The 27,148-nt window shown below is 40.5% G+C and overlaps 1 protein-coding gene across 8 annotated transcripts in view; it reads left to right on the top strand.

The window, feature by feature from the left end:
• The window catches only part of EDA (ectodysplasin A), a 134,879-nt gene that overhangs the window by 64,268 nt on the left and 43,463 nt on the right, over positions 1–27,148 (top strand). For 3 of the 8 annotated variants that reach the window (XM_033944733.1, XM_033944735.1, XM_033944728.1), the window contains exons 3-7: positions 13,304–13,333; positions 17,062–17,241; positions 17,914–17,948; positions 21,613–21,664; positions 25,536–25,660. In XM_033944733.1, the coding sequence (XP_033800624.1) occupies positions 13,304–13,333; positions 17,062–17,241; positions 17,914–17,948; positions 21,613–21,664; positions 25,536–25,660 (422 nt within the window). Of the gene's footprint in view, positions 1–13,303; positions 13,334–17,061; positions 17,242–17,913; positions 17,949–21,612; positions 21,665–25,535; positions 25,667–27,148 lie in introns of all 8 variants that reach the window. The other 5 variants (XM_033944732.1, XM_033944734.1, XM_033944727.1 and 2 more) reach the window with 3 other exon arrangements.

Below are 27,148 nucleotides of genomic sequence, written 5' to 3'. Positions count from 1 at the left end.
TCCCAGTCTTTCTTGAATTTAGATACAGTCTTATACCACCATCACTACCACGCATCTACCACCCTTTCTGTAAAAGTATTTTCTTAGATTACTCCTGAGCCTCTTAACTTCATCCTTTGCCCTCTCATTCCAGAGACTCACCTCATGTGCATTTATGCCACATAGGTATTTAACATCTCTATCATATCTCCCCTCTCCCACCTTTCATCCAAAGTATACATATTAAGATCTTTCTTTGTCCCCATATACCTTATGACAAAGACCACAACCATTTTAGAAGCTGTCCTCTGGACCGACTCCATCCTGTTTATATCATTTTGAAGGTGCGGTCTCTAGAATTGTACACAATATTCTAAATTAGGTCTCAACAGAGTCATACCTTTTCACTCAACAGGTCACATTTGTATAAAAAAAATCTGGAGCTATTCAGATATATTAATTACAACAATATCAAATGTCTTTATAATTACAACAATATCAAATGTCTATAGCAGAGGGGCAAGATGGTGCCGGAGAGGAAGCACTGAGCTCTCATGAAGGTTTCTGTTTTCCTATAACAGCTACCTTGCATTTCTATTTTGATATGCCTAAAAGAAGGGGTGAGCAATGGCTGTTTCTCCACAGGGTCTACTGCTTCTGTTAAAGGGCCAATGGACCACTTTGCTGTTCCAGGCAGATCCAATCACCCCCCCCCCCCACCACCACCACCAACGAGGCAAAGATCGCTTTGAGCATAGAGGTGAGGATTCCTCCTTCTGTGCCAGCGTTAGGGAGCTGTGTGCAAGAGCATTTTTCTTCCTCCAAGGAGAGAGTTCAGAAATCTAAAGTGGGTTCTTGCAACAGCAAAATTGATGCTGAGCGTTGCTGTTTTACCAGCTGCACCAGGAACTGAAGAAGTTGATTCTGGAGGTATTGCTGAAAGGCTGTTTCCCAACTACAGTCAGTTCCTCCAATGGGCCTGCTGCAGGGATTGAGTAAGTCTTCTTTCTTTTTAAAACCAGCGATTTATTACTTTGAAAACGATTTAGGACATTATGGTTCGAGACCTCCTTTATTCAAAACTTTGTGACTTTGTCTACTCCAAGTGACTGTGTTGGAACAAAAAGTGATCTCTTTGGAATAGAGGGTGTGGAAACATTAGAAGCAGATATTGAAAAGATTAATGATGATAAATAACTTGCTTTGTTTAAGGATAATATACTCTTACATAATAAGATGGAGAATTTGGATAATATGTTAGAGGAAAACTCACCATTTTATAAATTTTCTGAAAGTACCTGAAGTTGCAGCCATCTTTTAGACATTACTTACTGCAGATTTTGAATATTCTAGAACAATCATTTCCTCCAATTTATCCAATATATAATTTGTCTTCATATATATATATATATATATATGCTATGAAGGATTCTGGGCAACCCATTAGTACATGGTTTAGATGTTTTGTTGAATATCTTGAATCTGACTCAAATTTTGCAGAAAAAAATGCTGCATTTATACCAGCTATCTTAATGGTTTTGTGTTAAAACCAGATCCTGGTTGGGTTTTAAAGCTCACTTTTTTTACTATAAGGCTGTCCCTTTTCACAATTACAAGATTAGAATTTATTCAGATGTGGCTAGGCCTACACAAAAAAGACAACAATTCCTAAAGTTAAGACAGCGGGTTCTTCAGATTGCAGGACTTTTTTTGACTAAATTTCCCATGCAAATGTGTAATTGTTGAATTCTATGAAATACCGTAGAATCTCAGTTAACCGGTATTGAAATAACTGGTACTTTCAACCAACCGGCAAAAAAAAGTCTCTCATACTCCTCAGACAATGCCAAAGTGGTGCTCCTGACCCAACAAACCCCCTCCCTCCAGCCCCAGAGGCATCAGCAGCAGCCACAAATCTCCCTTCCTCCGTTCCTGAAGCGTAGAGCCGGTCCTGAAAACCCCCTCCCTCCTTCCGTTCACAAAATAGTAGAGCCAGTCCTGACAACCCCCTCCCTCCATTCTCAAAGCAGAGCTGGTCCTGACAACTCCCCTCTTTGCCTCCCTCCCTCATCCACCCAAAGTTATAGCAGCAGCCGGTGAGCAGAGGAAGCAAGCGCTGGTACAGGTAGCTTCTGGCCAGCCCCAGCAGGGCCTTTCTTCTGCTGCATGAACTAAGCTGATGAATTGTTATATAAGTTATTTAGCTAATTACAACTATATTATATGAGAATAATATAGCATTAGTTTTATGAAAGGTATTTGATAAAACATATTAAGATCTTTTAAATAGTGTAGTCCTTAGTTCTAGAACCAATAAGTCTCTTCAAGTTCTTACTAACATAGGCAGTATTAAGTATATCTCCTTGCTCCTACATTAAGACTTTTCCCTCTGTCCATCCCCACTATGTCCCAGATCTCACCTTCCTTCTGGGCATGCTGGACTAGTGACCGCTAGAAATCTAGCAATGATCTGACTTGTCTGACTACTCTCTGCTGCTTTGCTGGGCTCCAAGCAGTTACACACTCAGGTTTGATATACCCTGGGTCGGTGTGTCTTATACAAAAAGGTATCATTATTGTAAACCGAATTGAATCCTTGTTGAAGCTTGTGATATAAAAGAAAATGTTTGGTATGGTAACTGTCAAAATTAAGATTTGTAGAGGCTGATGAGGAAGAAGGTAGAAGTAGAAAAGGAAGTCTATGAAGTACAGTGATGGTTCGTTCTTCTCAATAGATACATGAGGACCTACCCCATCACTTAAGATATCATTCAGTTTTTATATAATCAATTTTGGCAGACAAAGAGATGTAGAACATGACAGGAGGAGGAGGGGAAGAGAGAATTGAGGGATTCAAGGAAGACGAGAGAAGGGCAGGATTCAAAGGCGGATCATCTGGTGATAAGTCTATCTGATGTCATTTTAACACTAGTCCAGAATGAGGTCTTAAAGTGTTGTCTTTTCTTCTAACCAATAAGTATAATACTTTTCAAACCAGGGTCAGCCACTTTAAATTCACTAGAGAATTACAAAGATTGCTTTGCCAAAACTGCTGCAAGGCATCTAGCTATTTCTCTTGTAAAGGGAAGCTCTAGCCACACCTCTCCCCCCCAAGCCCTTTGGAATCCTCTATTCAAGTTTTCTAGAAGTTAGTTTTACAACATATCAAGACTTTAGAAAGGAAATATCATAACTTATTTAACAAGAGAAGAGAATTGAGCACTTCATCAACTGAGGGACAATCAAGATTACATTTTATTACATTAGTGATTTCTATTCCGCCAATACCTTGCGGTTCATGGTGGATTACAAATAAAGTTATCTGGCCATTTCCAAAGGAATTGAAGAGAAGAGCGAGTTGTTTCAGAGAATTGGGAAGAGTCTTGCGGTGTTAGTTTGTCTTCAAGGATTTCTTGAATAGCATGGTTTTTATTTCTTTTCTGAACAGTTTGTAGTCTGGGGTCGTTATGAGTAAATTGGAGAGTTGGTGGTCCAGTTTTGCTACTTGTGTGGCTAGAAGGCTATCGTACAGTTTTTTTCGTTTGATGTCTCTGATTGGGGGATGCGTGAACGGTTTGTGGATTTTCCTATGTCTGGTTAAGGTAGTTTGGATTAGGCGGTTGTTAAGGTAGGCTGGGCTGTCTCCATTTATGGTTTTAAATAGTAGGCAGTAGAATTTGAATTGTTTTCTTGCTTGCATTGGGAGCCAGTGTGAGTCGAGGTATGCCACCGTGATGTGGTCGTGCTTCCTCAGTTAATAGATAAGTCTTAGCGCTATGATTTGAACTGTTTGTAGTTGTTTTATCATGGTTGCCGGGCAGGGGAGATAAAGTATGTTTCAGTAGTCTAGAAGACCTAGGACTAGGAACTGGACCAAGAGGTGGAACTGTATTCTGTCGAAGAATTTTCGAACTTGCCTCAAGTTTCTCATGACCGCGAATGATTTTTGTATTGTTTTGTTGATTTGTGGTTGCAAAGTACAGCATATGTCTATCGTCATTCCTAGAAGTTTTAGAGTAGGGTTGTAAGGGATATGTGATTGTGTTTATTACTAGATTTGTTATGGTTGGAGTTTTATTATTTTTGATGAGAATTAATTTTGTCTTGTCTGGGTTCAGTTTCAGTTTGTGATTTTTCATCCATGTTGCTACTGCTTCAAGTGTCCTGTGTAGTGTGTCTGTCATGAAGGACGTTGGTTGGTCAAAAGGAAGAAGAATGGTGATGTCGTCTGCATAGCTATAGTAGGTTAATCCTAAATTGTACAGGCAGGTGCCAAGGGATGCGATGTAGAGATTGAAGAGAGTTGGGGATAGTGGAGATCCTTGGGGTACGCCGCAGGGGTTGGACCAAGGTTCTGAATTTTCTTTGTTCAACTTTACTCTGTAAGTTCTGGATTGTAGAAATCCTTGAAACCATGTGTGTACCTTGTCTGTGATTCCTATTGTTTCTAGTATTTGTAGTAGGATGTTGTGGTCCACCAGGTCAAATGCGGTGAGATCCAGTTGTATAATGAGCATTTTTTTACCTGTGCTGAAGTGTTGTCTAGCTGTGTCTATGAGGGAACCCAGAAGTGTCTCTGTGCTGTAGTTGGTTCTGAAACCAGATTGTGTGGGGTGGACAATCATGATAGTTGGTGAGGAGTATGGCTACCAGGCCTTCCATTAGTTTGACATAGAATGGTATTGAGGCTATGGGTCTGTAGTTGGATGGTTGATCCTTTGCTCCTTTAGGTTCTTTTAGGATCGGGGTGATGATGATTTCACTGAGGTCTTGCGGGAAAAGGCTATCTGAGAGCATGGTTTGTATCCATTGTAAGAGGAGAGCGTGGGATTTGGTACTGGAGGATTTTAATAGGTATGGAGGACAGTAGTTGAGGTCGCAGGCTGCGTGGCTGTATTAAGCCTGTGGGGTGGTAGAATTAGGAGTAATGTTAGGAAATTATTTTTCATGGAGAGGGTGGTGGATGCCTGGAAAGTGTGGCGTAGTGGTTACAGCTGCAGCCTTAGCACCCTGAGGTGGTGGGTTCAAACCTTGTGACCTTGGGCAAATCACTTAATCCTCCACTGCCCCAAGTACATTAGATTATGAGCCCACCAGGGGCAGACAGATAAAATGCTTGAAGTACCTGTATGTAAACAGCTTTGAGTGTGGCTGTAAAACTACAAAAAGACAGTAAACAAGTCCCAATTAATTTCCCTCTTGGTGGAGATGAAAACAGTGACAATTCAAGAAAGTGTGAGATGAACACAGAGGATCTCTAATTAGAATGATTGCTATGAAATGAAGTCCTAAGGCCATTCCAGGGCAGACTTACCCTATATGACAATTCGGTTTAGGATGGGCTTCAGGAATCTCCAGCAAATTGGAAGATGAAGACGGTGCTGGGCAGACGTTCACGGTCTGAATCCTGCAAACGTTTGAGATGGTTTGGTAGGCTAGAGAGAGCTTCAACTGCAACTCCAGTAGCTGGAACCCAAGGACAGTACCGGGCGGACTTCGAAGGTCTATAACCCAGAAATAACAAAGAAAAAAGATACTGGTTTAATCATGAAATTGTAATTAAAGGGCAGACTGGATGGACCATTCCGGACTTTATCTGCTGTCATCTACTATGTTTCTATCTAAGCCAACTGATAAAGTGGGTACAGTGGTGGCTCTTAATACAAAAGACTTTGTAGCAGAAATAGCATGCCAGCTAGCAGGACGGATTTGATTTAAATCATGTTTTCTACAGAAGGACTTATTCTTGATGGTATAATCTTAATTTTTGCAACCAGATGAAGGTTTAGTTTTTTGAAAAATAACTTTTCAGATTAGTTTTACAGTTATATAAAAATAAATTACTGATTTGGTTGTACTATTAGAAATACATAGTTCGACTTGCAGTAATTTCACTTATCTGTCTCCAGTTTAATAGGTTAATCACACATAACTTTTTTACTGTACTTTATTGAAAGGAGAAAAATAATCAGTACCTTAATAACAATTGAATAATTTTATTTACCCAAAACAAATTTATTCATGTATTTGCTTAAGCATCCATGTTAACTGGGTTGATTAAATAAAATATCTTTAAAGGAAACTTAGGGGTCCTTTTACCAAGGTGCGTTAGCCGTTTTAATGCATGCTAAATATTAGCGCACGCTACAACAGCTAGCATGCCTTAGTAAAAGGATCCCTTTAGACCAGGTGTGTCCAACCTGCGGCCCAGTGAAGTATTTTGTGTGGCCCCGGTCAAGGGCGATGCAGTGTTTTCCTTTGCTGCCTCTGGGTGTTTACCGTCTTGCCGGCTCCCTCCTGTGTCTTACGGAAGGGGCCCCAGAAACATTTTTTTCGGCCAGTGCGGCCCAGTGAAGCCAAAATGTTGGTCACCCCTGCCTTAGACTATCAGCTAGGTCCACACATGGAAAACTTAAATGCTGTCTTCTGTAGCTCTCTCATCTTCATCTTCATCTTGTTTGTTCATAATCTGGAAAAGAAAAAACAAGTTTCCTGCTTTATTGGATTCTAAATGATTTCTCAGTTTGGAATGAATGAGTCGAAAGGAAGAGAATGTTCTTTCTTTTTTTTAGTTAAATAATTTTTATTGAATAATTTTCAAGAAGAAACAACATTACTAACCTCATAAAATACAAGTTGTAGAAGTTATAGCCAGATTCCCATACAAACATTACAGTATACACATAAATTATATGTTCTCTAAACAATAAGAATTTTAACAAGTGCCAAATTTTTCGAAAATGCTTCATTCTACCATATTTCACTACTGCAACCTCCTCATATTTCCGCACCAGACATACAGCATTCCACCAAGCACACATCAACGAGTTCAGAAGTAATAATAATAACTTTATTCTTATATACCGCCACAATCTTGCGACTTCTAGGCGGTTTACAATGAAGAGAAACTGTACAGACAGCGAATTACAGAGTATAGCATTGAACATCTAGTGATAGTAACAGGAGAGTTACAGGGTCTGTGTATTACATGGTTTCACAATGAGTAGCATTATACATTCGACGATATTCAGAGCATAAGTAGGAGAAGAGAAAGGAGATTGCGCTTTGAGTTACAAAGGTGCAAGACTGCGAAGGTGAAAAAGATAACATAAGATGTTGATGAGAAGTAAGTTGTTAACTTGGTACATTTGAATGAAGGATGGGCACCAGTGGGAAAAACTGGTAACAATTAAAGATAGAAATTTTGGCAGAAGAGGGTAGACAGACTCCTTGGGATGGGAGTAGGCTCCGATTTTAGGGGAGAAGTCTGGTTAGGTTATAAATTTCTTAAACAAGGTGGTTTTTATTTCTTTCCTAAAGATACTATATGATTCTCTGGCGGCATCAGTGAAGTAGCCTGTCCAAGTTTGCAGTCTACCTGCTTGGAATTTGAATGTTCTATCAAAGAAGGTGCGATATCTACAGCCTATGATATTTGGGTAGGTAAAGAGGTTACGGTTTCTGGTAGGCCTAATAGAGGAGTGGAATTCGAAGTGAGGTAGTAGGTAGCTGGGGGCCAGTCCCCAGATTAGTTTATAGCAGAGGCAGGAGAATTTGAATAGAATTCGTGCTTCAATTGGTAACCAATGAAGGAGTTTGTAGAATGGACTAACATGATCGCTCTTCTTTAGTCCGAATATTAGACGGATGGCCGTATTTTGAACTATTCTCAGTTTTCTCACATTTTTTTTAGATATTCCCAAGTAGACAATGTTACAGTAGTCCAGGGTGGATAAAATCAGTGATTGTACCAATATTCTGAAGGATAGCGGGTCGAAGTATTTTTTTATGGTTTTCAGTTTCCAAAGGATGAAGAAGCATTTTTTAGTCACCGAGTTTATGTGGGTATCCAGGGTGACTCCCAGTATTTTTATGGTTTTTAGTATTGGGTGATCATGGCCGTTTACATATATTGTAGTTGCGGAGATTTTCTCGTTTGGGCTAGCAAGGAAAATCTTTGTCTTTTCTGAGTTTAATTTCAGTTTGAAGTTTAAAGTCCATTTTTCTATTTCGAGCATGATGGAGGAGATATGTTTTGAGTTGGTTGAGGTCACATTTGTTATTGGTATTAATAAGGAGATGTCGTCTGCGTATATATAATAAGTTAGGTTAAGCTTTTGTAAAAGGTGGCCTAGAGAAGAGATGTATATATTGAACAAGGTGGGAGATAGGGCAACTGGAAGTATTCTTCCAGTTGCCCAAGATGCCATTCCCATCAATATATTGAATAATCTAGACTCATATTTATTTAAAATGTTAAGAGCTACAGACCGTAAGATGACATTTTGTATGAAAGGGAAGTGTGAAATTGAAAAATAATCATTAATTTTTCCCAAACTGAGAGCCAGAATTGATGTACAAAGGGGCAGTCAAATAACATATGTCTAAAAGTTCCAATGTCAGTATGACATGCCCAACATGCCTCTTGTGACAACTTAAGATACTTTATATGGTGTCCATAAGGCCTTATGAGCCACATAAAATAACGACTGTGTAATTGAGGCAGATAGGGTTGGCCTACATACCTTAATCCAGCTTAAGCAATTAAAGGATTTTCCTGATTTTTACTTATATCACTTTGCATATTTAGTTGGGATAGGAGTAGTTTGGTTCTTGCAAACAGAAGATACTCTGTGTCCAATGTGGTTACAACTGGAGCGAGCATTGGCACGTTCTTTTCCTTTAGAAAGTATACTTGTAACTCAGGTTGAGCATACAATGTCCTCTTTGGATATATTGCGAGCCACGCCAAAAGTTTTTCGATCTCTGGTGAAAGAGTTGAATTTAGTTTGACCAATTGCTGATTTGGTGACCATTTCGAACAACCCTGATTTGTTAATACAAGGAACAATAATTAATTGGATTGAATTGCAAGGGATCTGGTATTTTTCTCAACTCATGTCAAGCGAGAATGTTCTTTCTATGCCAGCAGCAGGCGCTTCTGCTATTAAAAGTGAAATCATTACTTCAGCAGTCTCTAAATTCAAGTTCTTAATAAGTGACCTCCACCAGTTCACTGGTGTGACTTTCTTTAAAACATCATGGCAAACATATTATTTCTTGAATACCGCCTTAGCTCTGAAATTTATTATAGTTGGCATTACAGATGGATGATAGCTATGACCTGTGAAGGGAGAGGGAGGGAGGGAGAAGGAAGACCAGGGAAGGGAGAGGAGACAAAAGAGAGATGCCAGACCATGGAAAAAGAAAGGATGGAGGGAAAGGAAGGAGATGCCAGGCATTGGAGGGGAAGGAAGAGATGCCAGGTTGTGGGGCGAGGGAAGGGAAGGAGACAAAGCTGCCAGCCCAGGAGAAGAGAGGGAGAGAAAGAAAGGAAAGAGAAGAAATACCAAAGCATGGAGGGGGGAGGAGGAAGGAGAGATGGGAGGGAAGGAGACTGAGATGCCAAACCATCAGAAAGGAAGGGAAGGAAAGGAAATACCAGAGCATGGAGGGAGAGGAAGAAATGGATGAAGAAGAGAGATCCCAGAGAATGGGGGAAGGGAAGCAGATGCCAGACCATGGAGTGATTTTGGGTGGGAAGGAAGGAAAGGAGAAGGGAGAGATACCAGAACATGGGGGAAGGAGTGGGAACAGAGAAAAATGTAAGGAACGGAGAAAGAAGGCAGATGCTGGATGGAATGAGAGAAGAGAAGATGAGGAATGCAGAAACCAGAGTATACAAAAGCTAGAGAGAAGATTTTTCTTTTGTTGCTTTAGAGTAAAAGTATTGTAGCTGTATCCATAATAATAAAACCCTTAGCGCGCATGCACACTTGAAACTCCATGCCTCCGCATGCACAGTAGAGTAGAACTCTGCCTGCGGCAGTTTCACCATCACCTTCTCTCGGCGACGTGAGGCCAGTGATGACCAGGTCTACCATGGGGGGGAGGGCGGAACGCCCCAGGTGGAAGCATGTGGAGGTTGTTCCCGGCCTTGGAGTCATGGTCCAAGAACTTCCAGGTGGGGAAGAACAGCAGGCAGGGTCGTGGCTCTGCTGTGATCCCAGGTTTAATTGCAGCTCTGCAGCGATCCCTTGGGGGCTCCTGGCAGCGCTGAAGATGAGGCAGCAGTCCGAGAACAGCAGAAGAGGCAGGGAAGATCAGAAGAGGGTCCAGGGAACGAGTTAGAAGACAGTGGGAATGTGAGCGTACCCCAGCTAGGTAGGCAGGTAGGAGAGAGAGAGAGTACATGGATGGGGTGGGCCACCACCACCTCGGCGAGTGAGGACTAAAGGAGCCCCCCCCCCCTGCGAAGGAGTGTGGAAGTGCGCGCTGGGGCTCGTTTCGGTTCGCCATGGCCCAGCAGTTCACGAGCTTCCTGTGTCACAGCATCAGGCGGCGATCCAGCACTATGGGTGAGCGAACGGGTTCTGGAGGGGAGATGGGACGTGTTTGCCCGTTGTGTAGTTGGGCAGGTGTGTGCGGGCAGCTGGCCACAGCTAGATTGAGGAAAGGGCAAGGGATCCCTTAGCTGGCATAGCTTGAAGGCGGCTTCAGTGAGGGTCTGAGCAGAGAGAGAGATAGAAAGAAAGATAGACATTGGGAGGTAGAGAGACAGAAAGAAAGACAGCGGGAGGGAGAGAGATGGGGCAGGGAGAGAGAGAAAAAGAAAGAAAGAAAAAAAGATAGACGGGGCAGGGAGATAGGCAGAAAGAAAGACAGACAGACATCTATTCTAGCACCCGTTAATGTAAGAAGCTTAAACACTAGCTGATAAATATTTATAAATAGAAATTGAAATGAGGTAATCTTTTTATTGGACTAATTTTTATTTTATTTTTTTATTCATAGTTTTCATCATTATCATTTTACAACAATAAGAAAGAAAGGATTTTTACATAGAAATTAAAGTTTAAACATGAAATAACTAAATCATTTTTCCTCAAGCCCACATTAATGGGAGAATATATCTTAATTAAACAGATACATCTATTATATAATCTAGATCGAAAAGATCAAACAAATTATGGTGCTTACATACAAAACTCCAATACTAAGTCAGATATCAGCCTTACTAGTTTCATAAAGTTGTAAAAATTGTTTCAAATGAATAGAGTCCCAATATACATATTCACATTCTTTAAATTTAACTAAGCATTTACATGGAAACTTTAAATAAAATGTGGCTCCCAAAGCCAACACCCTTGGTTTCAAAGCTAAAAAAGCTTTTCTTCTCAATTGTGTGGTATGGGCCACATCTCAATCAACACATTATCTCCACAAAATTTCATTAGCTTATTCTGAAAATAAGCTTTCATTATTAAGGATTTATCTATCTCTGTAACACAAGTTATTAAAAGAGTAGATCTAGTTTGGATTAAATCTTGAGAATCTTCTAGGAAACCTGTTAAATTAAACTCCATTTGCTCCAACTGTTCTACTCCCATAGCCAAATAACTCTTTTTTTTGTGTGGAATATAATATAAATTTGTTAAGGGCAATTCCTCTGTGTTTGCCAATCCCAATACTTCTTTAAAATATTTCTGAATTAATATTTCTGGAGACAATAATTGTGTTTTGGGAAAATTGACCAAACGTAGATTTTTTGCCCTTAAACTATTTTCCATTTTCTCAAATTTTAAGTGAGTAATGTGAAAATCTTTAACAGCTGTTGAAGATACGGCTTGCAGTGTAGCCACTTGAGACTCTGTTGTTTTAACCCGTTTTTCAATAATCTTCAAATTGGAATCAACATTTTCCATCTTACTAACAACGTCCTGTGAAAATTTAACATTCTGATCCATTACTGACCTCAATAAACCCTCCACTCTAGTATTAATATGCCATAAATCTTTCAGGGAAACTTCCTGTGGCTCTTCCTGGGTTTTTCTGACAAACATAGGCTCATCCTGAAAGGATAAGGCTTTAGGTGTCTCTCCATAAACTAATGGAGAAGATACTTGTTGGTTAGGTACTCCCACAATTCTACAATGGTTAGGTACTCCCACCATTCTTGGGTTCCAAACCAACAGTGATAATAGGTGGAGGAGGAGGAGTTCTTTCTAGGGGACTCAAAGACGCTCCTGATAGAGAGTCGGCACCTCGGCTATGGCCCGAAACATTGGTTGGCACGAAATGCTTATCTATGGGACCCGTTATAATAGGTGTAGAGACCTTAGCTTTCCCCTTTCTTTTGCCCATGATAAATAATAATACAAAACACTTAAATAACTCACTTATTTCCCAGTGTCTCCAAGGGGCATGACCTGCCCCTTTGGCCACGCCCTGCGGCCGGGCGCCGCAGTCTCGGCGTCCTTTTCACTCACGAGTGAAGGACCCAGATGACGTCAGTATAGCTGTCTCCTCGGATGCCCGTAGGAATTCGGCTCCCGATGTCTCCTGGCTCTGGCTGAAAATAGAGCACTGCTATCCAAGGCAATAAGTCTCCTTTAATAGCACCACCAATGCAGATAAGTTCTCCGTGGGTGAGCAGTCTCGGCGTCCTTTTCACTAACGAGTGAAGGACCCGGATGATGTCAGTGTAGCTGTCTCCTCGGATGCCCGTAGGAATTCGGCTCCCGATGTCTCCTGGCTCTGGCTGAAAATAGAGCACTGCTATCCAAGGCAATAAGTCTCCTTTAATAGCACCACCAATGCAGATAAGTTCTCCGTGGGTGAGCAGTCTCGGAGTCCTTTTCACTCACGAGTGAAGGACCCGGATGATGTCAGTGTAGCTGTCTCCTCGGATGCCCGTAGGAATTCGGCTACCGATGTCTCCTGGCTCTGGCTGAAAATAGAGCACTGCTATCCAAGGCAATAAGTCTCCTTTAATAGCACCACCAATGCAGATAAGTTCTCCCGGACTAATTTTAATACATTTTTTTATTAACCTTTGGATATCAAAATCTACTTCCTCAGGGGGTTTGCACTAATAAAACTATTAAATGTTAAAAAAAATTATGTTAAAAAACTTATATCAAGGATGTCTGGTCTTTGTAGACTAGTTAACCAGGATCATCCAAATTTCTAATCTTGGTTTATATTAGAGTCAACCGTTTTTCCTCCTTTTTTGGGGGTGAAAAGGGTCGTCTCGGTTTATATTCGAATCTGTTTATAATTGAGTACATATGGTACCTACAAAGTCTGTGGGCAATATGTGCATTCATTCATTGGCTAGGTGCATCTTGATGTCAGATGTAGGCAGTGGTCATAAGAATGTGATTTGACCATGTAATTAAAAAAAATCAAAGCATATAGAACAATATATACAGCAAGATTAAAATATATAAAATTATGTTTTTAAAAAAATTGCACAGTGGGTGAATCAGTGACTTGAAATATTGTAACCAAGGCAATAACTCCTTGTTCATCATTTTTACAGATCCAAGTTCTGCTAAAAACAAGAAAAAAAGTAAGTTACATATACTTTCGTGTACATAAATCTGTTTGATGCTGTTCGTGATTGTATTGACCATTGAAATCCAGAGTTTTGTTTAAGTTCTCATGCATTTGCTACAAAACAGTATTTGCCATGCTACCGAGTTATCTTATCCCTCATTTTACATTGAGTTACACTAACAAGAGCTCTCGAAGAATACATTTGTTTGCATATCCCTCAATAAAATCACATCATTACAAAAGGTTCCTTGAAAGAACCTTTTCTTTTCAGGCGGCCAAACTGAATTTATGGCTTGCCAATACTGTGTTAGAAGCCGCCTCTTATCTTGATTTTAGAAAACAGATAAAAACTCAATTATTCAACAGATTGGGTTTTTAATGTATTTTATTATTTTAACATTTTTTTGTTCCATTTTAAAATTGCTTGTATCTTTTTTATATTGTATTTCTCCCTATATTGTATGCATATAACTTGTTGAATCTCAACTGATTTGCATTGTTGTACTATGCTTAATTGTTGTGAACCGCCTAGAACTTTCGGGTATGGCGGTATATAAAAATAAATTATTATTATTCATCAGTTGCTACCCAGTGTATTTGTGCTTTGTACATTCCCCCTAATATTTCAACAATATGGTCAGTATTTTATTCCAATGTTGAATCTATACCTCTATATTCAGCACTGATCTCCGGGCATAGAGTGGTCACTTTACGTTACGTGGGTACTGCCAGTATTTACCGCTGGTATATTGATACACCTGGATAATTTCAGCCCCTTCCCCCCAATAATGCCAAGGCAGTCAGAAATTATTTAAGTGACCTTATTTAGATAAAACAACTAAAAATCTGAGTATTAGATAAGCCAAGAACCTCTTTCAAGTATTTCCTAATCAATATCTCTGCAGATAAAAAATAATTAATGAGAAAATGAAGGAATCAACAGTTCTTCTTTCTTAAGGAATTTTCCAGGGTCTCTGTCTTCCAATGTAGGTAGAGACTCTTATTGCAGAGGAGATTACTATTATGTAAAGAGGAGAAGTTATCTAAGAAACAGATGTGTCCAGACAACTCTTCAAGCTTAGTATCTATTCCTTTAAAGACAGAATCTAGGGGAAATCACCCTTCAGGGATTCAAGACAAAGTTAGACAAGTTCCTGCTAGACCAGAATGTACGCAGGTAAGTCTAGAATCAGTTAGGGCTCAGGTTCTTGACCTAAGGGCTGCCGTGGGAGAGGACTGCTGGGCACGATGGACCACTGGTTTGATCCAGCAGCGGCAATTCATATGTTCACAGACCCCCTGGGGAACCCCACTATTTACCTTTCTCCATTGAGAATATTGACCATTTAAACCCACTCTCGAGCAGTTCTTAATCCATAAAAGGACATTATCTCCTATCCCATGACTTTTTAATTTCCTCAGAAGTATTTCATGAGGTACTTTGTCAAATGCCTTTTGAAAATGCAAATACACAATATCAACCGGCCCACCTTTATCCACATGTTCATTCACCCCTTCAAAGAAATGCCGCAGATTGGTGAGGCAAGATTTCCCTTGACTTAATGCATGCTTACATATATGTTCTACATGTAACTTGATATGAACAAACTGTTAGCAGCTAATAAATGTGTTTACCAAGTTACATGTGATGTGAATAGTTGAACAAACTATTTTTCCATTGATCCCTTAGGATTATGTGTATGTTCTGTCATTTTGTTCTTTATAATAGTTGTGACCATTTTGCCTGACTGAATCAGACTCACCAGTCTATAATTTCCCTGATCACCTCTGGAACTCTTTAAAAACTGACGTCACATTGGCCACCCTCCAGTCTTCTGGTACTATGCTGGATTTTAAAGAAAAATTTCTAAGAACAGCTCTGCAGGTTAATTTTTCAATTCTGTCGGTACTCTGGGATGTATATCATCTGGTCCAGGCGATTTGCTACTGTTGAATTTGTTCAATTGATAGAATAACACTTTCACATAAACAAAGAAGTGGAAAGGAACACAGCTACAACACAAGCTGGAAATAAACCCAAAAAAGAGGGAAAAGCCTCAGAAGAGAGCCCTCCCACTGCCACAAAAGTGACTTAAGGTGTTCAAGCAACAAACCTCAGACATAAAAAACCTCCCCTGGGAAGATTAAAAAGCTCTGTGCAGTGCAGTGAAAACTTAAGTCTGAGTTTATTTCATTTTGACTACATTATCTCAAATCACGATCAGTACACCAACGATGGCCAGCGTTACACATTTCTGCTGCCTCAGGGTGTAACCAGTCCAATCGAAGGCTAAAAGTAAAAATAGCCAGAATGAAATCTTTCAACCAGTGGCAACTACTGTAGATGCTTTAAGATGAAGGCTAACATACCTTTCAAGCGGGACTCGTAAAACGTGTATCCCTGTACACAAAGATGGCGTCTCGTACACATGGTTGGAGGAAATTTGAACTCTAAGACGCTATGACATTAAACCAGAAGTGACTGCAGAGCGTCGCCATGGCAACGGCTTTGTTAACGAATTTGTTAAATTGACCAATTACGGTACATCTTCCAGTAAGAGATTTGTTGGAGTTTCTCTGTTTCATCAGAATTGAATACCATTTCTGGCACCGGATACCAGCTCTCTTCTAAAGTATTGTAACCTACTAGATAGGTCTCCTCAATGTCTCAAAACGTCCTGAAAACCCAATATGTAACCTGAAACCAGTTTTCTTCCAATGTAATGTAATCTCCTGGAAATGTCCAGCTATCTTCTAATGTAATCCGCTTAGAACCGCAAGGTACAGGCAGAATAGAAATCACTAATGTAATGTAATAATTGATGTGATTAATTTTATGATATATGTGTGTTTATGGTTTTGTATTTGAATCCCGTTTGAATTATTTTTGTGCTTCTATCTAATGTTTTGAATTAATGTATGTGTTTTAGAATGTTACCCCCTGGTGCAATCCCGTTTTGATGAAACATGGCACATGTCTGGTCATTTTAAGACCATTTGAAGTAAAGCTTAACTTTTATTGTATCTGGGATGTTGCTGCTATTTGAATTTTTACCAGGTACTAGTGGCCTGAATTGGCCACCGTAAAGATGGGCTACTGGGTTAGATGGACCATTGGTCTGACCCAGTAAAACTAATATGTTCTTTTGCTCTTCATCCTGACACGTATATGTGTGACCTTTTCATGTAAATTTTGAAAGGTGCTTGTTAGGCCCTGCCAACCAAAGACTGGGATTTCCTCACAGCCTCCCCCCACCCCTATGAAGCTGTGCATGTACAAACATGCATAGAACTGGATAGACCAAACACGGGCACAGTCCAAACAGTAGGTGCTCTTAACTTTTCCATAATGTGCCTATAATGACAGCACTCGAAGCAAAACAGGCAAGTTGCTATTTTGAGGAGGAGAGCGTGGTGTAATGGTTAAAGCTATAGCCTCAGCACCCGTACTGCTCCTTGTGACCCTGGGCAAGTCACTTAATCCCCATATTGCCCCAGGTACATTAGATGGATTGTGAGCCCACTGGGACAGATAGGGAAAACATTTGTAGTTACTTGTATGTAAAACCGCTTTGAGTGTGGTTGTAAAAATACAAAAAGGCAGTATACAAGTCCCAATCCTTTCCCTTTTCCCAGTTAGTACATCTTAAATACTGTATTCACTTGACCAGTACTACAACTGTAATATCCCCTACTGTCCTAAGGTTGCATAAAAATAAATGTTTTTTCTGTATTTTTCAGGCAAAAAGCCTGGACCACCTGGCCCAACAGGCCCCCAAGGACCACCAGGGCCTCCAGGACCTCAGGGCCCTCCAGGAATACCTGGGATTCCTGGGATCCCAGGGACAACAGTGATGGGACCAGCAGGCCCTCCTGGTCCCCCTGGCCCTCCAGGACTACCCGGGGTTCAGGGCCCTTCAGGTATGCTTCAGTTTGCAGTGAACTAGTTTTGCCTTTAACCTCTAAAATATCATAAAAGATATAACCAGCTAAAGGAGTTGTCTTTCTTATTGTTTGTTGAGAAAATGCATTTTTATAAATATGATTTAGAAATGTTGATACCTAAAGTGAAACCGTTATCTTGATGATCAGAGTTGGAACTACAAGGAAACTGAGGTGCAAAAGAAACAGAACATGAAATCTAAAGAGGAAAGGGCTCCAATATCCCCAGGCTCCAGTGTATAATGTTCATTCGTGAGCAGCCCAAACACTAAGGATTGCCAAGTCAAAAAGACTTATCCGTGAATTTTCAGCAGTACTGTCAATTCCCCATGCTGGCATATGGAGCAAGGCTGTTCCATCTAAATATATAGACCAACCATTTTCAGTCATTATCTGTATAGTTAAGTGGTTTAAGTTAAGAGGAAAATTCTGTTGCAACTTGAGCCACATATCTTTAGGGGGTGACCATTGCTGTCTCTTATCTAAATAGTGACACAAAATATACTTTTTTTCCCCAAAATGCCAATCCTCTGGTGCCACTGCTGAATATTGATCCATAAACTACACTCGTTATATTGCTGAAAGAAGTGAGATTTTGTTCTCGCTACTAGGCCGGAGAGGAGTTGTGATGAAGCTTATGTGCTTTTGCAGGTACTACAGAAAAAGCAGGAGCCAAAGAGACACAGGTTAGTTGTGGTGGCCACGTGTGTCTTTTTCAATTGCTTGGGGAAGAGGGACTCTGGTCTTGCTTTCACCTTTGATTGTGTCACTTTTAATTTTAGCTGTCTTTCTGGATTCTACATATCATATATTTGGAGAGGTGAAAATATTTATAGCAAGTTCAGGCACCAAAGGAAAATTTTAACAGCTGGGAGTAGAAATAAGATTTGAGAACTGATTGCCTCCATTCAGAAAGCAGCGCGGACTCAAGCGGGAGCGCGGAAAGCTTTGCTCCTGACCTCCGCGCTGCTGGCTGGGAAATAAGAGGAGACAGCTAGCGAGGGAGGAATCACGCTGGACCACCAGGTTATTTGTAACAAGGCGGGCGGGGGGATTGGGGTTTTAAAAAGGTGCAGGGGGATGGGGTGTTTTAAATAGGTGCAGCGGTGGGAGGAGTGTTTTTAATGGTATGGGGGATAATTTTTTGTACCTTCACTGCATAAGATACACCGAGATTTCCACCCACTTTTGGGTGGGAAAAAGTGTGTCTTATGGAGCGAAAAATACAGCACGTGGTCATTTCTGAGAAAAGATGACTAAAGTAGCAGATCCAAAATGTTGAGAGTGACTGATTTTCAAGCCATGGATCCATAAGCAGCATGCAGAAGTTACATGTTTGAACTTCTGTAACTTTTTATATATACACATAAAAGGATGGAGTTTTGACTATTGTATTACAAATTGTTTGCTCTATCAAAATTCATTAAAACTTCAATTTTTTGTTTTTGGTGACTTTAGTCAATTTTTCTCAGAGACAGTCAAATATAATTCGCCTTCAGTTTTTCTTGTCTATATCTCTCAACTGCATTTGCCCCTTTATCAGCCTATTAAAATGCTTCATTTTATTGTGCTGTTTGAACAGAGCTAACATTATATCTGTTGCTTGAATGTTCTATTGCATGCTTACTAAGGTGTAAAACACAACAAACCAAACCATTTCTTGTCATCAGCAGCAGACAGAGCCAATCAAGTGGGTTGTCGCCATCTACCAGCAGGTGGAGATAGAGAACACTGAACTTCATACTGTGATATAGAATCAGAATGGCATGACTCTTGGTTACTCAGTATTCTCTCTCTCCAGCAGGCAGATGGATGGTCTCTTAAGCTCCTGGCTTCATCTTCTGCTCTCCTGTTTTAGGTTTTCTAACTCAGTTGAGCTTTGGGAGGATCTAAGTCTGGGGATGTACCTACTGAGGGCTATACCTGGTGCAGCCAGGTCCCTGTTAACCTTCTTTGCTGCTGCTGTTTTCTCCTCCAAAAGAAAAAAACCACATAAAGAGACTTATTTAAAAAATATCTTTGGTGCAGATTGGCTTGGAAACTTTGTAAAGTTTCTTTAAGAAAAGAAAACTGGAGCCTTTATCCCAGGGGCAGTCTTAGGATTCGGGAAAGCTGGTAGGACAGACTGAGGAGCCATCAAGCCCAGTATCCTGTTTCTAATAGTGGCCAACCCAGCTCACAAAATTTCAAGGAGTAAAACAGATTCTATGCTGCATATCCTAGGAATAAGCAATGGATTTCCCAAAGTCCATCTTAATAATGGCTTATGGACTAAAGTTTTAGGACGTTATCCAAACCTTTAAACCCTTCTAAGCTAACTGCTTTTACCACATTCTCTGGCAACAAATTCCAGAGTGTAATTACACATTGAATGAAAAAATATTTCCTCCAGTTTGTATTAAATCTACTTCTTAGTAGCTGCGCTACATGCCCCCTAGTCCTAGTAGTTTTGGAAAGAGTAAACAAGTGATTCACATCTACCCATTCCACGTCAGTATTTTATAGATCTCTATCATATCTCCTCTGAAGCGTCTCTTCTCCAAGGTGAAGAGCCCTGGCCACTTTAGCCTTTCCTTATAGCAGGGTCCGAAATCTAAAACACAGGCTAAGGCAAGGGCTGAATTTTCTATTAAGATACTTAGTCTTAGTAGAAGTATAGATCCTTCCTCGCCCTAGAACACCTGCTCCAAACTAGCTTATACACTGGGTCTGGGTCTGGGTTCTGAGGCAGCTTGGTGTGGAGCTTGGAGCGCCACTGGGACCAGGGCTGCACAGTCAGGCACTTAGATGCGACACAGTCACCGAGGGCCACATAAAATGGCCAGGTGGGCTGGATTTGACATGTGTGCCTTATAGGGAAGTTGTATGTGTGCCATCATAGGAAGGTGGGTGCTGTGTCTTCATCCCTTGGTCTTGCCTAAGGTACAGTAGTTATGAACCTCCAACTTAGTCATCTTGCCAATGTTGTTTTACAAGGTCACGTGTTCATAAAGGCAAAAAACCTTTGCTTGGTTCAGATAGCAAAAGAGCTGTTACTCTCTAGTTTGAGTGGTAAAAGGCTGTAAAAGCTACACTCAGCTTATTTCCTTTTGCTTGTGGTTCTAGCAGTATTTCCTAGACCGTTTCTAATCTAATCTAATCTTTGGTTTATATACTGGGTCATTTCCCAGTGAAGCTCAACTCGATTCACATGTAATTAAGACTAGAGTATTTAGCAGAAAACATAGGAGAAGGAAGAACTAATTAAAAACTAAAATATATAAGAAAAATAACTATAATATTACCATTTCGTTGAGGCTGTAGTTAAACCATTTAGAAATTGCGAGAACAACAGTTTTCAGGAATTTACAAAATAATTGCAGCTGGCCTAAAAGCCTAATGAAAAGACCGACAGTCAAAGGCACATTATGGCTAGGAGTGGCTTTGCGGCATTGATGGCCCAGCTGGAAATATTTTATGGAGATATTAACATTGTTGGATGGGGAGACGTTTAAATGAATGAATTTAATTGTATGGAGATTACCATCATTGTATGTTATTTGTATGTATGTCTTATTATTATGATTGTATTATTGTTGGGCATTAGGTATAAACGGGTAAGAAATCTTTTAAATAAATAAAGATTGACATCTTATTCCAGTTTGGTTGCCGACTCCCACTGTAACAATTTGGTTTGATCAGTTTACCCTTTTATGATTTTTGAGTGGTAAAAGCCACCCATGTTAGAGCCTGTAAGTCTTGCAAAAACCTTTCAAGAAAAGCAGTTTTTCTTTTTTGTCTTTCAAATATGGCATCCCTTAATTAGGGAGTTCTATTTGTGTGTCTAATTAGGCTTCCTTGTCCTTGGCTGAAACTTAAGTCATCTGCACATACTCTTCTTGCTGTCTTTTCACATTGGTTTCTAAAAAGCAAGTACGTAAGACGAAAGGGATTGGGACTTTTGTACCTCCTTTTTGCACTTATACAACTACACTCAAAATGGTTTGCATTCAGGTACTTCAAGCTTTTTCCCTCTCTGTCCCGGTGGCCTCACAGTCTATCTAATGTACCTGGGGAGTGGAGGATTAAGTGACTTGCTCAGGGTCACAGGGAGCAGCACAGAGTTTGAATCCACAACCTCAGGGTGCTGTGGCTGTAGCTTTAGCCACTACGCCACACTCTCTCTAAGCAGTGGCAGGTGTAAAGGAAAGTCCTCCACATGTCCAGAAAGCCTCCTAGTCCCAGGTTGGTTTCCTTGGAAGACAGAACCTATTTATATGACTGAATATACAGCTTTCCATGAAGTGCATCCATAAATGATAAACATTGTAATTTGTATGTCTTTAATTGTGGTTGTATTTTTATTTGCAGCCAGCTGTGGTTCATCTCCAGGGCCAGGGCTCTGCAATTCAAGTCAAGAATGGTAAGATAGAATAAAACTTAATTCACACTAGAAGAGCTCATTTACATAAGCAATGCCTCCGCTGGGTCAGACCTGGGGTCCATCGTGCCCAGCACGACTTCCTACAGTTCACTCTGATCTGATTTAAGTTGTCTATTCTATAGCTAAAACTACTTTAAACAGGATTAGTTAACTGAAAGTTTTTATATGCATTTTTATTTATTAACTCGGCCCCTTTCACATGGTCCAGCAGAATCCCAATATACAAATAATCATCCCTTGAAAGTACATTATCTCATTTCTGGTGAACATTTAAAGTCATAAAGTATATGTTTTAGTTCATTCTACCCTCTCTACACGACCAGAAGTCCAGTAAACTGCCTCAGCTATGGGTTGTTTTCTTCTCCAGAGTGAGGTCACATAACCCCCCTCCCTTCTTCATTCATACCCAACTATCCAGGACACCCTGTATTACCTAGATTGATCAACAAGATCTTATATAAAATATGTTTATTATGTTATACTCTCAGCACTTCCCATACTGATATGCACATTTGTATACAAGTTCTCCACTGGTGGAGAGAACCCAGTCAGCTCTGATCAGCCAGCATCTTAGGCAGACCAACAAAGTTCAAGCTGTCTCTGTGGGACTTGTTTTCCAGGTTATCTACTTTGTCCTTGCAAGCCTCTTTGAAGCAGGGCCTGAATTCTTTGTGACTCTGTAGAGCCCTGTGTGCATCTGGTAGCGATATAGAGATAATTCATAGTACTAGTAGTAGTAGTGTGAAGAGTTTCAGTCTTTGGGAAGCAGAGCTGAGATTTTGATTTCATAATACCTCATTCCACCAATTCCTTGAAATTGTCATTCCTAACTTCTATTATGCAACTGTACACTTCTCAGTATAAGAAGTTTAGCATCCATCTTGGGCCCATAAGTTTTTATTCTAACAGTTTAATTTTGAGTTTTTACATAGTAGATCTTAAGAACATAAGAATAGCCTTCCTGGGTCAGACCAAAGGTCCATCAAGCCCAGTAGCCCCTTCTCATGGTGGCCAATCTAGGTCACTAGTACCTGGCTTCCCCCATGTCTTTCACAATAATGGGCCCCAGGAACTTGTCCAAACCTTTCTTAAAACCATCTATGCTATCCGCTCTTATCACAACCTCTGGTAATGCATTTCAGAGCTTAACTATTCTCCGAGTAAAAAAATATTCCCTAAACTGATTCTGGCTAGATTCTGCTCCCCCCACAGTTTCTGAATGGCATACACTAATGATTCACCAACTAAAGATGGAGCTCATGGACATTACTAATATGGACTTTGTCAAGGGCCTCCAGCTTCAGACGATCTGGGAGCCCTTTTGGTTTTCTTTAACCGCTTATGTTTGTAGTAATTTTCTGAATATCTAATTGAATGATCTCTTTTATTCTTGAGTGTGGTTGCCCCCTGTCTCGCCTCCTTCATTTCAGTATTTTCTAAATTTCTTCTTTTCCTTTTTTTTTTTTTTTAATTATTTCTTTATTTTCTGGGTGGGCGAGTAGTTGGGGGGGGTTGAATTGTTAATACGATTTGTTCAAACAGATTACTGTAGTATTCTGTTTTGCTGCTTGTTTTGCTCTGTTTGATCAATAAAAGATATTTGAAATAAAAGTATTTCCCTGTAACTTCATCGAGTGTCCCCCTAGTCTTTGTACTTTTTGATGGAGTGAAAAATCGATCCACTTGTACCCATCCTACTTCACTCAGGATTTTGTAGACTTCAATCATATCTCCCCTCAGCTGTCTCTTTTCCAAGCTGAAGAGCCCTAACCATTTTAGTCTTTCTTCATATGAGAGGAGTTCCATCCCCTTTATCATCTTGGTCGCTCTTCTTTGAAACTTTTCTATTGCCTGAGATAAGGAGACCAGAATTGAACGCAATACCCCAGATGAGGTCACACCATGGAGCAATATAGAGGCATTGTAATATCTTTAGTCTTGTTAACTATCCCTTTTTTAAATAATTCCTAGCATCCTGTTAGCTTTTTTGGCCACCGCCACCACACATTGGGCCAATTAAAATACAATCTAAACAAAAACAAACCAGGGGAAATGACATTTTATTTTTAAAGACATTGACGAACGGGAACAAAAGGGAAGAAGGGTTAAAACTACAATTGATAGAAAGAAAGAAAGAAAACACTCAAGGGAAAGAATAACAAAGGGAGGGGGAACTGAAGGTAGGAACCTTTCTTAAATCTAAGTCGTCCTTAAAAGGACAGTTTAAGTTAAAAAAAAGCATCAGGGAAGAGAAATGTCTGTAACTTCACCTTAAAATTGGCAAAAGTTGTTTTTTCGCATAAGTAATTCGGGATATTGTTCCAAAGAGAAGGGGCACTAACGGAGAAAATTGTGGTCCTCATTGTACTGATATGTTTTAATGAAGGAATGGGCGCTAACCCCCAAGGTGGACTCTAGTATCTGGTAGCAGTGATTTGGGTTATTCTTCCTAATGTGCATCACTTTGCATTTGTCCACATTAAATTTCATCTGCCTCTTGGACATCCAATCTTCCAGTTTCCTAAGGTCTGCCTGCAATTTCTCAAAAGAGAGAGTATAGGTGGTATTGACACTGTACTAGACGGGTTCAAATCATGCTTCTTGTTTCCAGGTCTTGCCCTCTCTGGTCAGCTAGAAACAACATTTCAGCCATCATGCTGTGGCTTTCTTCAGGGTATGTTGTGCGGTCTACAGTTTGTCTTTATATATAGTGGGTTCTCAAACCCTATTGATTGGGGCTTAAGGTGAATGAAGCAGGAAAGTCTGTTGGTCACCAATTCAAATTTTAGTGGAAAAGTCCATTAGTACAAATTTGAATTTTGGTGGGAAAATCAGTTGATCTCTTTTTCCCATAGAATGGAATATTCTATGGCCAATGGGAAAGTTGTAAATGTTCTTTGCCTTTTGGTGGCTCTCTTTAAGTAGTTTTCCTTTTTTGTCGAAGATGGCCCTTCACTAAAGATTCCTACTTTTCTGACTAATTCATTCTGCTTTTCTGTGGGGAAAAAGTCACCAGCAATAACCCTGGGTGCTTCTATATCAGAATTACAGAGCATATTCCCATTCAGCCCACCTTGGAGTGGAGTTCTTGACTTTTTATGTAGGTCTGATTGGGCCCCATGCAACTGCAGCTAAGTGGGGAAATTCCTCGTATGCATGATGGATTAATGTAGCTTGCTATCTACACAAAACATCCATTACAGGTAAGCAGCCTCAGACAACCCATCATGAAGGAAAGTAGATTTTATTTAATTTAGTTTCTAAACTCTTTTTTCTAAAATGATACACAAAACAGGTTACAGATAAAAGCAAATAAAAATAACAAAGTATGTATGCAAATTACATTAAAACAGTATCGTACTATAGAATTTATATGCAGAATGCTTTATATGGTGTTCTGTGAATATTTCTGAGCTGCTTGATTTAAAGTAAAATTAACATTGATATTGTTGTAATAAAATAAGACATGGCTTTATTGTGGACTAAACAGCTGGAATAATTTGATCTGTCTTTCCCACAGAGAAGCCATAAGAACTGGAAAGATTTGGGTGGAAATGTCCTACCTAGGTTGCATGAAACATCTTCCTGTCAGTTTCATGTTGTGATGTCATGACAATAAACTAAAAAAGCTAAATGGTTATCTATTAATGAGATATAAATATCAAAAACCATTAAAGAAGTCAAAATGACAGTCCCATTTGGTTTTGAAATGCCTGGCCTTTTGCTTTCTTCTCTTAACAATAAGAACTGCTACATTTGTGACTGGCTCGCTTCTTTGCTGCTGTTGCTTTGCTGTGCTGTGCTCTTCCTTCTGACATGTACTGAGTGACTGCCATTCTCTCACACTGAGATCTTTCAGGTGGAATCCTAAATGACTGGTCCCGGATTGCCATGAACCCCAAAGTGTTCAAGCTGCATACTCGCAGCGGGGAGCTGGAGGTGTTAGTGGATGGCACCTACTTCATCTATAGTCAGGTAGAAGTGAGTATGGTCTTGGGCCTAACTCCTTTTTTTATTCAATTCGTAGGAATGAGAGCCTGCTAAGGACATGTCAGGCCACAAGTGTCTGTGCAGAGTTGATTAAGGAGAGTCTTTATCCTTCATATCACTGTTCAGTTTTATGCAATCCTTTTATTGTAAGTACAAGACTGGACAGGTGACCAAAACATTCCTGGATATTTCCAATAATTCATTACATTAAATAGAAATGATGCAGGGAAAAACCAAGAATTCTTAAATTCAATGAATTATAGAAATCCCCCCCCCCAAACAAAAATACCCCCAAAACCCATACAGAATCAATTGGAAGCACTGCTGAAAAACACTCCAGGTACAAAAAAATTACGTTAAAGGGTGCTAATGACAAGTACAATCTGATAGAGCGAAATAAAGCACCTCGTCATGCCCATATAGGGAAAAAAATACTTTTTCTTAAAAGTTCATGATCTTTCAGAATTGTGCTTGCATAAATTAAAAGTAGAACATTTTGTTTTTTCTTATATACTGCCTACAAGTCTGAAAGCTATTGGCATAGTTTATATTCAGGTACAGTAAGTACTTTTTTGTCCCCAGAAGGCTCACAGTTTACGAGTTTGTACCTTATGGCCCTGATTCTCTAAAAGTGCGTCCCGATTTTAGGCAGCTGTAGGCGTCCTACAGCTGTCTAATCAGCCAATCGGGATGCACGTTTTTTTTAAAAAAAATGCTCCCCAGGCAGGCCGCCTATATTGAAGGCGAGGCCCGCAAGACACCTAGGCCCTGATTCTGTATAGGACGCCCGGGAGAGGTGTCCTATTCAGAATCGGCCTAAACTAAACCCCGATTCTGTAACCGGCGTCCATGTTACAGACGCGGGTTAGAGAATCGGGTTAGATTAGACACGGCCCGCTACACTTATCGCGGCAAGGGATCTCTCTGCCGCTATAAGTATAGCGGGCCGTGGCCCCCTGACCGATCACTGGCAGGAGGGTGCCCAAACCCTCCTGCCCGAAGACGCACCCCCCTCCCCGACACTACCGACCGCCCCCCCCCCCCCCCGACAATATCGGTCGCTGGCAGGAGGGTGCCCAATCCCTCCTGCCCGAAGACGCACACCCCCCCCTGGCGCTAACAACCCCCACTCCACCAAACCTGTTCTTACAGATGGGTCTTGCACGTCGAGCAAGCAGGCACGCCTCGTCGAAATGAGGCGGGCCCGCCCCTTCCCGGCCCATCCCGCCGAAGCCTAAGGCCTGATTGGCCCAGGCTCTAGAAGCCTGGACCAATCAGGCCTTAGGAATAGCGGGTCCGCCCATCCCTACTAAGTCTAAGGTCTGATTGGCCAATCAGGCCTTAGATTAGGACGTCTACAGCTGCCTAAAATCGGAACGCACTTTTAGAGAATCAGGGCCTATGTGTTCATGGACTGTTGAAGATAATCTTAACACAACAGTTTTGCTACACTATTTCATTGTAAGTACTCAC

The sequence above is a fragment of the Geotrypetes seraphini genome, chromosome 5 (assembly GCF_902459505.1).
Source record: "Geotrypetes seraphini chromosome 5, aGeoSer1.1, whole genome shotgun sequence".
NCBI lineage: Eukaryota > Metazoa > Chordata > Amphibia > Gymnophiona > Dermophiidae > Geotrypetes > Geotrypetes seraphini.
Note: the sequence above shows the minus strand (reverse complement) of the source record. Positions and strands in the feature narration are given on the sequence as shown.